The sequence below is a fragment of the Leucopleurus acutus genome (assembly GCF_964270905.1).
Source record: "Leucopleurus acutus genome assembly, chromosome: 11".
Taxonomy (NCBI): Eukaryota; Metazoa; Chordata; class Mammalia; order Artiodactyla; family Delphinidae; genus Leucopleurus; species Leucopleurus acutus.
In genome coordinates, this window is record NC_139152.1 from 65,602,447 (window position 1) to 65,615,919 (window position 13,473).

The 13,473-nt window shown below is 35.9% G+C and overlaps 1 protein-coding gene across 2 annotated transcripts in view; it reads left to right on the forward strand.

The window, feature by feature from the left end:
* OTOGL (otogelin like) overlaps nucleotides 1–13,473 on the forward strand; it is a gene marked incomplete at both ends in the record, with an annotated part of 153,818 nt that overhangs the window by 31,216 nt on the left and 109,129 nt on the right. For both annotated transcript variants that reach the window (XM_082849594.1, XM_082849595.1), the window contains 6 exons: nucleotides 5,400–5,506; nucleotides 6,292–6,417; nucleotides 7,674–7,782; nucleotides 8,834–8,880; nucleotides 9,683–9,828; nucleotides 11,659–11,782. In XM_082849594.1, coding sequence (XP_082705720.1) covers nucleotides 5,400–5,506; nucleotides 6,292–6,417; nucleotides 7,674–7,782; nucleotides 8,834–8,880; nucleotides 9,683–9,828; nucleotides 11,659–11,782 — 659 coding nt within the window. The remainder of the gene's footprint in view (nucleotides 1–5,399; nucleotides 5,507–6,291; nucleotides 6,418–7,673; nucleotides 7,783–8,833; nucleotides 8,881–9,682; nucleotides 9,829–11,658; nucleotides 11,783–13,473) is intronic.

Consider the following 13,473-nt stretch of genomic DNA (forward strand, 5'->3'; position numbering starts at 1 on the left):
AACAAACTTGTGGTTACCAAAGGGGAAAGGGGGAGGGGAGGGATAAATTAGGAGTTTGTGATTAGCAGATACAAAATACTGTATTTAAAATAAACAACAAGGTCCTGTACAGAGCAGGGAACTATATTTAATATCCTGTAATAAACCATAATGGAAAAGAATATGAAAAATAATATGTATATATATATGTATAACTGAATCACTTCGCTGTACACCAGAAACTAACACAACATGTAAATCAACTATACTTCAATTAAAAAAAATTACCAAGTGTATGTGATTAGCTATCTTGAATGTTCGAGAATATCTCAAGAAATTTTTATGTTTGCATCTTTTAAGTATCCCAAGAAGTTTAAATGGTACATGGGAACATTGCTGTAAAGGACCAAACTAATTTTTGGTTGAGTAAAACCACTGAAATTATATCTTGGGTAGCTTGTTAAGAGGTCTAAGTTTATCAAAAGTGAAAACAGAGAGGAAAGGTTGAGGTAGTGTGAAGTTATTTATAATCACTCTGCTTTAATTAAATTAAGATTATTATAAAAATAATGAATGTAATAATATTTTCCAGATGTTAAAATGAGATTGTTTGGGAAACTTCTTAATTTTGAATAAAGTACAGTTATACCTTTATTTGTATGTATACTCTCAGGGATTTCTGAACTAATGCAGGAGCTTTGAAAGAGCATTCCCTCTGCCTAAAATATTGAGTACTGACCTTTATATTTTATAACATTCTGTCCTCTATTTGGTTTTATTTTTCATTTAAGTGCTATATTGTTCTATCTCTGTTCTATCACTTAGTCTCTTTTTTGAGGACTCTGTAGGTAGTCCATTGTCCTTATTTAGCCATCTATATGGAATTAACAATTGTTCTTATTCCATGATGACTCATTCTGGGACCATTCTCCAACAGTCTTCTCACTTGTCTTATCATCTTTAGCACTCGTTTCTCAGGTAGGCTGAAGTGAAGGATCACTTGGCAGATCCAGAAAAGTCAGTCGCCATTTATTAGTTGGGATATTGTTTGGTTGCTTCAAAAGCATCAGTGGCTTCGGTTCAATTGAATGCTTATATTTCTCCATTGACTCAGTGATACTATTGCTATGTCATCCCCCAAGGCCTAGGGTATTATTTTCAATTTCATTGTCAAAACTGGCTCACCACTTCCATGCTCATATTTTAACCCTTAGGAAGGGAGAAAAGGAAATAGAGGGCTGTCAGCATTTTTAAGGAAGTGATGTGGAAGTTTCATGCACATTCTCACTTTTAACCCTTTGGCCAGAACTTAGAAACATGGGCCATACCTAGAAGTAAGGACAGCTGAGAAATGTTGTCCTTGGCTGGGCAGCCATATGCCCAGCAAAAACTTTCAGGTTCTAATACTGAAAAGAAGAGGGAACTGGGCATGAAAAGTAGCTGGCCATACCTACTTCATCTGAAATTTCATCATTAAGAAGTTAACATTTTTGTCTTTTGAAATTTTGATGTATTGAGGCTTTGGATTTCAAAACCTAATGGCTTTCTTTAGGGCAAATAAAAACAGCAGGATGGTGAAACACCTTTTACTGGTTGAAATCAGCTGACACCTTAAGATACATATCTGAGGTGAAGAGGCAGGGCAGAGCAGGCAGGTAGTACCAAAGAAAGGGCTTTATAATGGAATAAGTGGGCATTGATAAAATGGAAGTGAGAAGGTACCAGGGTTAGCCTTTCACTCCCCTCAATATTTCACCCAGGACTATACCTACCTACAATCTTTTTCCCCTAAAGGAGATTCTCTTCATTTCTTGTGTTAAAAGACTGCCTACAGGGATCCTATACCATGATTATATAATTGTGAATCTGCTGAACACAAATTAATTTCCTGCTTGGATTATGATAGTGTATTGAATTCAATTCAACACATTTTCTGAGTGTTTATTCCGAGTTGAGCATTGTGCCACATCTTGGTGAAATAGAAACAATTTATTATGCTGATTTTTAAATTTTTTTCCTTTAAACCCACATTTGTTTATTTATTTATTTTTGGCTGTGTTGGGTCTTCGTTTCTGTGCGAGGGCTTTCTCTAGTTGTGGCAAGCGGGGGCCACTCCTCATCGCAGCACGCGGGCCTCTCACTATCGTGGCCTCTCTTGTTGCAGAGCACAGGCTCCAGACGCGCAGGCTCAGTAGTTGTGGCTCACGGGCCCAGTTGCTCCGTGGCATGTGGGATCCTCCCAGACCAGGGCTCGAACCTGTGTCCCCTGCACTAGCAGGCAGACTCTCAACCACTGCGCCACCAGGGAAGCCCTATTATGTTGATTTTTAATTTATTTTATTTTTAAATTTTTTGTTGAAGTATAGTTGATTTACAATATTATATTAGTTTCAGGTGTACAGCATAGTGATTCAATATGTTTATAAATTATACTCCATTTAGCATTATTATAAAATATTGACTATATTCTCTACGCTGTACATTACATCCTGATAGCTCATTTATTTTATACCTAGTAGTTTATACCTCTTAATTCCCTTCTCCTATCTTGCCCTGCCCTTCATCCCTCTCCCCAGTGGTAGCCACTAGTTTGTTCTCTATGAATCTCTTTCTGTTTTGTTATATTCATTCATTTCTTTTATTTTTTTAGATTCCACATATAAGTGAAAACACACAGTATTTTCTTTTTCTGTCTTATTTCACTAAGCATAATACTCTTCAAGTCCATCCACGTTTTTGCAAATGGCAAAATTTTATTCCTTTTTATGGCTGTGTAATGTTCCATTTATAATATTCCGTAATATTTTCTTTATTCATTCATCTTTGATGGAAACTTAGGCTGCTTCTGTATCTTGGCTATTGTAAGTAATGCTACTATGGCAAAACAAATTCGGAGTGTTTACAGAACACAAAAAAAGTGTTGCTGGGCATGGTGAATGGGAGAGAGAGAGGAGATGAAGTTAGAGAAGTAGGCAGAGTCTAGATTACCTAGCGTCTTAGGGCTCATAGTAAGGAGTATGAATCTTTGCTTGATCTTATTTCATACAACTTGACTATTCTCAGCGGATCTGAATTTGCCCTTTGCCTTATCTCTTACCCTACTCTGCTTATTCTGGGTAGGCTGACTGTGCTTTAGCCTGAATTATGTCAGAATGTCAGTTAGTTCATTTGGGATATAATAAATCTGGGGGGAGGGGGTAGTACAAAATGAAAATGCAAGGCCCCCTGTTAAAAACATTGTTGAGAATTTCAAGATAGTGACAGCAGAGTGTGAAACCGAGTACAGGGTCCAGCTAAGTGAAGGGCCTTTTTAAGAGCAGGGCCTTGTGTGACTGACTACACAGGTCACATTCCCATAAAGCTGGCCCTGATCTTGATAAATGTTGCTGAAAAAAATGAATGCCTTCTACTGATGAAAAAAAACAATGCTGCTGTGAACATTGATGTGCATATATCTTTTTGAATTAGTGCTTTTGTTTTCTTCAGCTATATACCCAGGAGTGGAATTGCTGGGTCATAGGGTAGTTCTATTTTCAGTTTTTTGAGGAACTTTCATTCTCTTTTGCATAGTGACTGCCCCAATTTACATTCCCACCAACAGTTTACTAGAGTTCCCTTTTCTCCACATCTTCAGCGACTGTTTGTTATTTTTTTGGCAACAGCCATTCTGACAGGTGTGAAGTGATAATCTCATTGTGGTTTTGATTTGCATTTCCCTGATGATTAGTGATGGTGAGCATCTTTTCATGTGTCTGTTGGCCATCAAAACAAAAAACAATTTAGAAATAGTCCCTGCCCTAGGAACTCAGATTCTAATGGGGCAGAGAAACAAACCTTCAGCAATTATACATGCTTTAAAAGCAAAGTGCAGTGAATGTGGAGGAGAGAACTACTAACTTTATCAGGTAGTGCCTAGAGGAGATGACAGCTGAGTTGGAATTTGAAGGATGATACATTACCAGTTCTTGAACTTGTCGTGTTTCTGCTTCTAAGAATGCTAAACTTAGCAGCAAGGAAATGCTTCTAATTTTGCCACACCCAAATCAATTGATTTATTGATAAAAACAACTATTGTTTAATGTTCATTTTCCCTATTAAAGTTCACATCCAAAATGGAAAAATAAGCTTATTTTCCCCTCAGTAAATTGCAATAATAATTTCTTTCTTGCCCGATTGTTGTTTTTATGCAATGCCAAATGTAATATGCCCAGTACAGTTCCTAACATAACATAGTCACAGTAAATAGTAGCTATTTGAATAATAGTTGCATTGGGTTGGAAAGCCAATATTCAGTTACTTTGTTAGTTTTCAGAGCCTCCATTAATTGTAGGAAACAATGCACATATTTAAAGTAAATCATAGATTTTAATGTCTTTCTAGGAATTCAACAGTTTTAACTTACCTTGTTTTTCAGAGACTTTTCTTATTCAGAGGTTTAGAATATTTTCTGAGTTTCTGAAGTTTATATGCTCAGTTCTTTTTTTTCCTTCTAAAGCTCAGTTAATTGGACTAGATAAGCTTCATGACTCAATTACAGTAGCACAGGATAAGTGCAATTTGAGACTGGTGGCTTTGGCTTTTACAACAGAGATACTGAAAATGCTAAGGCTCACAAAATACAACATTCGTAAGGTCATTATCTTGAAAGATATTTAACTATTTAATTTTGAGTTTCAGTTGGGTTGAAAAACAAGCCCACTACCTTATAAACCCTGTTTATTTTATAGATGCCTTGTTAATCTGCTTTGGGAATTGGCAGACCTCTTATATTTGTTTGGAGGAGTTTCTAAGGCGATTATAAGAAAATACTTAAAGGTTATTCACTCTTGGCAGCATTATAAAAGTAACTAGCTTTAGTAATTTAAACCTGAAAGAATTAAAAATCTTCTTTTAAATCTTAAATTAAATGCTATTTATTTAATCTTTCAAAAGTTCTGCAGGTTATTAGTATTGGTTTTATTCCAGCATGTATACTATCAAGAGCATGGTATCTTAGAAATAATTTTCATATTGGTTGTTTTTGCTGTGATAGAATTTTATCTGTTCTAATAGGATTTGTTAAATTCTGAAAGACCTAGGATGCTTTGTGTGGGAACAAAAAAATACAAGGATTCTGGAAAGAACATCATAATTAAAATAGAAATCTTTTTCAGTATAGGTACTCCCTTGAATCAAATGAAAAGTGGCCAAATTATTGAAAGATGAAACAATTTACCTAGGCCTTTTTAGCTGGGATCCCATGTTTATCTGTTTTCTGCATTATTGTACGTAACATATTATAATGTATTATATACAAGCTGACATCAGCTAATATTAGAATATTCACCACATACTCAGCATTTCTTGAGATCAGGAGCTCAAAGGTATGGTTTCTGTCAATATTTCCTGTGTGATATTGGATCTGTCTTTTCACTTTTCAGAACTCACAATGATGAGACCTATTGTCGAGCAGCCACCGAGTATGCTAGAGCCTGTTCCCATGCTGGCTACCCTATTCAAGACTGGAGAGATGACTTTCCAGCATGCAGTATGTTTCATTATTTTCCAGCCCTGTGCACCTCTATTAATTTTAGGCTTATCCTAGTACTCAAAACTTACCCTAGTGCTCAAAACTAATGAATTGCAAATACTTGTTATTGATGCAATAATGTTGGTAAACTTTTGCATACTTTTAAAACACTGTAATCTCTGTCTTTCTGTGTCTGCCTTACTTCACTTAGTATGATAATCTCTAGGTCAATCCATATTGCTGCAAATGGCATTATTTCATTCTTTTTTATGACTGAGTAATATTCCATTGTGTGTGTGTGTGTGTGTGTGTGTGTGTGTGTGTGTATACACCACATCTCCTTAAGACAAATATCATATGATGTTGCTTATATGTGGAATCTAAAAGAAAAAAAAAGACACAAATGAACTTATTCCAAAACAGAAAGAGAGTCACAGACACAGAAAACAAACTTATGGTTACCAAAGGGGAAATGGAGGTGGGGGAGGGATAAATTAGGAGGCTGGGATTAACATATATACACTACTATGTATAAAATAGATAACCAACAGGGATCTACTATAGCACAGGGAACTATACTCAATATTATGTAATAACCTATAAGGGAAAAGAATATGTATATATATATATGTATATGTGTATATATATATCTCTGAATCACTGTGCTGTACACCTGAAATGTATACAATATTGTAAATCAACTATACTTTAATAAAAAATTAAAAAAATCCCCAAAACCCCACTGTAATCTTTTTGAGTGTTGAATAAAGTTGATTTACAGCTCGCCTGTTTGCCCATTTTAGTTGATAAATGTGATGACAGCTTTGTCCATCGGGATTGTATCAGTTGTTGCCCACCAACCTGCACATTTGAGGACCAATGTCTTGGGAGTAATCTCCATTGTCTTGATGGATGTTACTGCGCGGATGGTAAGTGCTTCATGAAAGAAACCATGTCTGCACTCCTGGAAACTAGTACCCCTGTGATCCAAGAATCATATCTTAATGTCATCTCTCAGGATGATAGGGCTGTTGTGATTTTCTATCCTTGTAGGATTTGATCCTTGAAGTGACTAGAAGGAATGGCTGCTTTTCTTTAGTAAAAGCCTTATTCCTTTGCAAATTTCCTTGGAAGTTTGGAACTTTGTCTTGAAGTTACCCATGGCAGATCTTTTGTTCTCTTGAGTATTTAAAGATATTTAATAATTTATATACTTTCATTTTTTAAAGATGAAATCAAGTTCAGAAAAAAAAAAACCTTCACATTTTGGCAGTACAAGATTTTAGTCCTGATGTAGTTTTAATATTTGAAATTAGAAGTAACATAGTAAGTGATAGAAACGGGATTTAAATCTGCTATACTGATAGACATTTATAAGAACATTGAGGATTTACTCAAACCCTTTTATTTTTACAGATTAAAAAAAAATAGAATCCCAGAGATGTTAAGTGATTTTCCCACTGTCATACACTTAATATGACTGAGGACTACTTGGAATCAGATCTGTTGACCTCAGTCCATTGTTCTGTCAGTGCTACTCTAAGTGCTTTGGACCCGTGCCAGGCCTAAACTGTTTGTTACCAGCCAGTGATGAGATAAGGAGTTTGCACCAGAATATAAATCCGTGCACCAAAATATAAGTCAATGCTTCCTTCATCTAGAGAGTCTTACTCTGAAAACCAGATCAGCTGAATCAAACAGTGTGCTTAGTAACACTGGTTCGACCACCTTTCCTCATTAGAGAGAAGTACTAAATGCAGTTCTACTGTACTAACCCTTTGAGAAGCACTGCTTGGCTCTTTATTATCTGTGTGATGATAGTGTAAATCTCTCACTTTGACATAAACAGAAATAAAACCAAGAATATACTTTCTCCCTCTTCTCCTCCCCTCTTCCCTCAAAAGCAAAGAGACATTAGTTGCCCTAATTTTGTACTGTGAATCTTGAATTTCTGATGGCAAGTCATGGGATAAGAAAGTTGAAAACCACTGAAATAGACCCTTATAAGGTAGCTACTGATTGAGACAGAGCAAGGCTGTCGGTAACCTCCTTGAAAGTAAAGAAACTTGTTATTTCCAGCACATAGTGTAAGCAAGTGTTCAATAAAAGTTGGTTGAATTATTATATTCAAAGAATACAATCTTTATTATTTATTTTGTGAATTTGATATGTTTTTCTTAAATAGGCCTCATAATGGAAAATGGGACTTGCATCTCCTTGGAAAATTGCCCATGCAGTTTTCATGGATTAGCTTATTCAGTTGGTTCAAAAATTGAACAAGAATGTACTGAATGGTATGTGATTAATGTACAGCTAATTATTTCTGGATACTTGACTAGTTGACCATTTTACCATGACATATGTTTAAAGAAATATACTTTTTATTGATTTTTCTTCCAAAAATTCCAAGACACAGTTTTCCTTTTATTTAAAGCCTTACAGGGACAGGGTGGTGGGGGGAACATCTATATTTTCTTTTATGATGTAATTCTCCTCACTTCCCTTGGTAGTTCTATAAAATCTTATATCCATGTGATGAACTGTTGAATTGTCTTGTTATTCATAATCACCAATTTGCACAAACTTTTACCTTTAGAACTTGATGGTTCTCTTGGCCTTCTCTACTGAGTACCTTAAAAAGTGACTATCCAGTTTTTGGCCATGATTAGAGACTTTTAGAAATTCTTCTTAAATTAGCTAACTAAAACTATTATAGCCAAAGATTAAATCCCTTCAGGGCAATCTAAAAAGAAACAGAGGTGTAAATGTCTTTAGGCAATTTTCCCTTAGGTGTCTGTGTATATAACTGAAATGCAATTGAAAACTAACCCTGCTCTTAGATACTGATTTGAGTTCCTGCCATTCTGAGACTGCTTCTGTCCTCCAAAATTCATACCTGTTTGATGGTAGAAGGCAGAATTTATCGTACAAAGGGAATATCTTTTCTCTCTCCTTAATGTCTGATGATGCTCAAAGCCAACTTTTAAAATTTTTAGTAGATGAGTTAACTTATTAATCTTAACCTCTCTCTATATATTTCTCTAATGATGTGGGTAAATACTTTATTGTGTGTGACCTTTTTTGGTTTAATCAATGAGGGAAGGACAGAAACAGAAGTTCTCTGCTTAGTGTTTTTGTTCTTGACTAATGCAATAAATAATAATTTAGGTGCTTGCCAGTCCAAATGTATCAGTTAATTGAACTTTTGGAGAGATATTTTTCAAGTCAGATTATTCCGAACCTAAAAAACATGATACATTTTGGTTACATTTACCAATACGTTATTGCAAATATTCATACAGTTTCTCTATACAATTAGATTAATATTTTTATCATTTCATTTAGTGTATGTGTTGGTGGAGTTTGGAACTGCACTGAGCATGACTGCCCAGGTAATCTTTTAAAATGTTTTTAAAGACAATGTCTTGATTTTCTTGAAATTGAGGAGGAAGCTAACACTGATTTTTGTAAGGTCATCTCATATAAATGCAATGATTTCTAAATCCAGATATTAAGAGGATAGTGGAAAATTGAATAAATGATAGCTCTGAGCAGACAGCTTTGGGAAAAATTTACTAAAATAGTAGAAATATTCTAAAAAATATGTGGGACAGGTATCATTTAATAAATTTTAAGTTAAATTGAATAACATAATTTAGTAAGTTTGTCAAACACTTTAGTTATTCTTTTTGATACCTAAAAATTTATCCTAGGTTGACCTACTTCTTTTTAAGAATAAACATAATTTCTTCTTCCTTCTCCTTTTCTCCTTCTTCTTCTCCTTCCCCTTCTTCTCCTTCTCCTTCCTCTTCTTCTTCTTCTTCTCCTCCCCTCCCCCTCCCCTCCCCCTCCCCTCCCCCTCCCCTCCCCTCCCCTCCCCTCCCCTCCCCTCCCCTCCCCTCCCCCTCCCCTCCCCTCCCCTCCCCTCCCCCTCCCCCTCCCCTCCCCCTCCCCCTCCTCCTCCTCCTCCTTCTTCTTCTTTTCTTCCTCTTCCTCTTCTTCCTCCTCTACTTCTTCTTCCTCTTCTTCTACTTCTCCTTCTCCTTCTTCTCCTTCCTCTTCTTCCTCTTCTCCTTGCTCTGCTTTGCTCCCCTTTGCTCCCCCTTCTCCCCCTTCTCCTCCTTCTCCTCTTCCCCGCCCCCCCCCGACCTCCTCCTCCTCCTCCTTCTTCTTCTTCTTTTTCTTTTTTGGTAGTTCAATGCTCTGTTGTAGGTGATTCTCATTTTACTACTTTTGATGGTCGACATTATTCTTTCATTGGAATGTGCCAATACATCCTTGTAAAAGGAACTGGAAAAGATAAATTCACAATTACTTTACAGAAAGCTCACTGTGAGCAGGTAAGAACATTTCAAAATGACCAGAGGAATGTTCATTTTTTTTGACTCAAACTTCTTATCTCGGTTAAGAATGGTAACATGAATGGGTATAGTTATTTTCTTCAAAAATAGGACACCACTGATTGTTAAGATGCATCATTATTCTATATACTACAAAGAAAGAAAGCATGTTGATGATTAATCTGTTATACTATTAATATCATGTATCCTGATTTCAGAGATATTAAATATCTATTAAAATATAGGATATTAAAATAAATTCAGAGATATTAAAATATATTAAAAATATATCAGATTAAATAGTGCGTATTTATTGTACTTTCTTTCTTAAAAATGGTATTTGTTTATGTATAGGTTTTTGGAACATTTCATGACTGCACAATAGACAATAAGCTTTTTGTTACTTCAAAACTGCTCTCTCTTTTTTTTTTTAACATCTTTATTGGATGTTAATTGCTTTACAATGGTGTGTTAGTTTCTGCTGTATAACAAAGTAAATCAGCTATACATATACATATATCCCCATATCTCCTCCCTCTTGCATTTCCCTCCCACTTTCCCTATCCCACCCCTCTAGGTGGTCACAAAGCACCAAGCTGATCTCTCTGTGCTATGTGGCTGCTTCCCACTAGCTATCTATTTTACATTTGGTACTGTATATATGTCCATGCCACTCTCTCACTTCATTCCAGCTTCCCCTTCCCCTTCCCTGTGTCCTCAAGTCCATTCTCTATGTCTGCGTCTTTATTCCTGTCCTGCCCCTAGATTCTTCTTTATTCCTGTCCTGTCCATCTTTATTCCTGTCCTGCCCTAGATTCTTCAGAACCATTTATTTTGTTTTAAGATTCCATATATATGTGTTAGCATACGGTATTTGTTTTTCTCTTTCTGACTTACTTCACTCTGTATGACAGACTCTAGGTCCATCCACCTCACTACACCTCACTACAAATAACTCAATTTCATTTCTTTTTATGGCTGAGTAATATTCCGTTGTATATATGTGCCACATCTTCTTTATGCATTCATCTGTCGATGGGCACTTAGGTTGCTTCCATGTCCTGACTATTGTAAGTAGAGCTGCAATGAACATTCTGGTACATGACTCTTTTTGAATTATGGTTTTCTCAGGGTATATGCCCAGTAGTGGGACTGCTGGGTCATATGTTAGTTCTGTTTTTACAGACTGCTATCTTAAAGGTGATTTTTGACAGAATTTAACAAGTTTCACATCATTCTAAATAGATATGATGGATTTTTTAGCATTCTGGAATATTTATTTTAAACATAAAATGGTTGTTTCCAACAAAATTCCAGTCTACTTTGTTAGCTTTTTTTTAGTTTGATTTTTATTTTTTCTTTTGCAATATGTCAGGTCTCAATTAACCTTCTGTGTGGAACAGTAATTCTCCTTGTTCTTTTCTACATTGAATTTTTAAAATATTTAATATACCACCAATGAATTTGGAAAGATCCTTTAATTATGCAGTATGGAAAACATAATTATTGGCACTTTATTGAAAAAATTTCTATTTAATAATCTGTGTAAACTGTATGTATGTATATGGTATATTTAATGTACTACATAAAGATATATTTTATTAGTAATGGGGCTATATTATATTCACAATAAGATGTAATAACTATTATATTGCTTATTCTCAAGTTTTCTATATACCATAAATTTTTATCCATGTGTGCTCTCTCCTTTCTTTTCTCCTTTCTCTCCCTCATCCTCTCCCATTTCCTTCTCCCATTGGTCCTGTCCCTTTCTATGTCTTTCTCTCTCTCTCTCTCACTCCTTTAATTGATAATTTGATTTTTATGCAGAACCTTGGCTTGGTCTGCCTTCAGTCTGTAACTCTAATTCTGGAGGATGATTCCAACAAACAAGTGACCCTTAGTAGGGGAGGACAGATCCTCACCAGTCCTAACCAGGGATTCAGTCTGAATGGTAAGAAGCAATGCTGATGGTGTACTTTTCTTACATGAACAACAACAGCAGCACGACTTCAATGGAGTCTTTTCCCATTAGCCGACTAACCTAACATTTATTGAGTGACTATGTGTTGCCAGCTCCTCAGCCAGACTTAGTTGAGACTGCCATGTTTATGGGATCTAGTGTTTATCTCAAGTGGACTAGAGTTTGGAAGAGGAGAGATACGAGTAAACAGCCACTTAAAAATATGATAAACCTAAAGATATGCATAGGGACTTTGGGGGTCTAAATGATTAGGTACAACTCACTCAACCCTGCAGGTATGGTCAGGAAATTTTCTTAAGGAAGGGACTATCTCATTGAGCATTTACAGCTCCTACATCCTTACGTATGAAGGAGATGGGGGAAGTGTTCTAGGCATAGCAAAGAGAACTATGCAGTATGTTTAGGGGGAACTGTAACTACTTTGGCATTGCTGCAGCATGAAGAGGGTAAGTGTAGAATGTCCAGAGATGAGAAGAGGGAAAGAGATGGGGGTGAGAATGGGAAAGACCTTATTTTTTAAATTGAAGTCTAATTGACTTACAATATTATATTAGTTTTAGTTATACAACATAGTGATTCAATATTTTTATAAATTGTACTTCATTTAAAGTTATTTCAAAACAATGATTGTTATTTCCTGTGCTGTACAATATATCCTTCTTGCTTATCTGTTTTATACATAGTAGTTTGTATCTCTTAATTCCATGGGGAATGCCTTATATACAGGGCATCATACTTTGTGGTTTTCCTGGGAGGCCCTGTTCATGCCTGTGTTCCAGTATAGTTGCTAATAACAGTCTGTTTTGCTTTCAGAAATGTCTTGAATTGTGTTATAAATTACATGGTCACAGTCAATGTCGTGCCAGGATGTTGATTGAACTTGATATGAAATTGAATATGCAATTGTTATTATTTGACCATTTTTATGTACAAAGATGGCAATCTCATATGCTTCAACCAAATAAGCAATGAGTTTTAATGAGGAGACTAACTTTGTCTTTTTTTTCTTGGTAGACTACTATAACAACACTATGGAAATGGCTTTGAGAAATGTTAGACAGGAGGCACAGATAATAGTTAGGATATTATTAGAGGAGGGCATACAAGGAATGAGGAGGAACTGATCCAAGACAGTGACAGTAGAGATGGAGAGAGGAAAACAGATTGAAATTTTATTTAGAAAAAAAGTGCTGTCAACTCGGTGATGGATTGGATTGGGGTTGGTTGGGGAAGGACAATAAGGGGGATGAAGTGATCAAAGAATGATTCTCAGATTTCTCGGTTTGGTGACCAGACTGATGGCAGAAATTGTGATAGAGATGCAGAAGCAACTCTTCTGGTTGCAAAAGTCAAATTCAGTCTTGAGCACAAGTTTCTCTTCTCTAAAGATGTCTCATAAAATGGTGCTTCTCTAGTGCTGTGCTCCCCTTTTTGCTGACAGTTTCAAAGGAATGGGGGGTTTTTGAAAAAGTGCCCCTTCCTTATTGAATCATGACCAATTCGTGGGAACACACACACACACACACACACACACACGTTAAGGAAAAGAGATCAGATTTCAAATGTCTAAGGACTGTCCACCCCCACCATGAGATGCTTGCCAACTGAAATTACATGTGCACCTGACAATCTATTAAAAATATCTGCTGAAGACCCAGAGG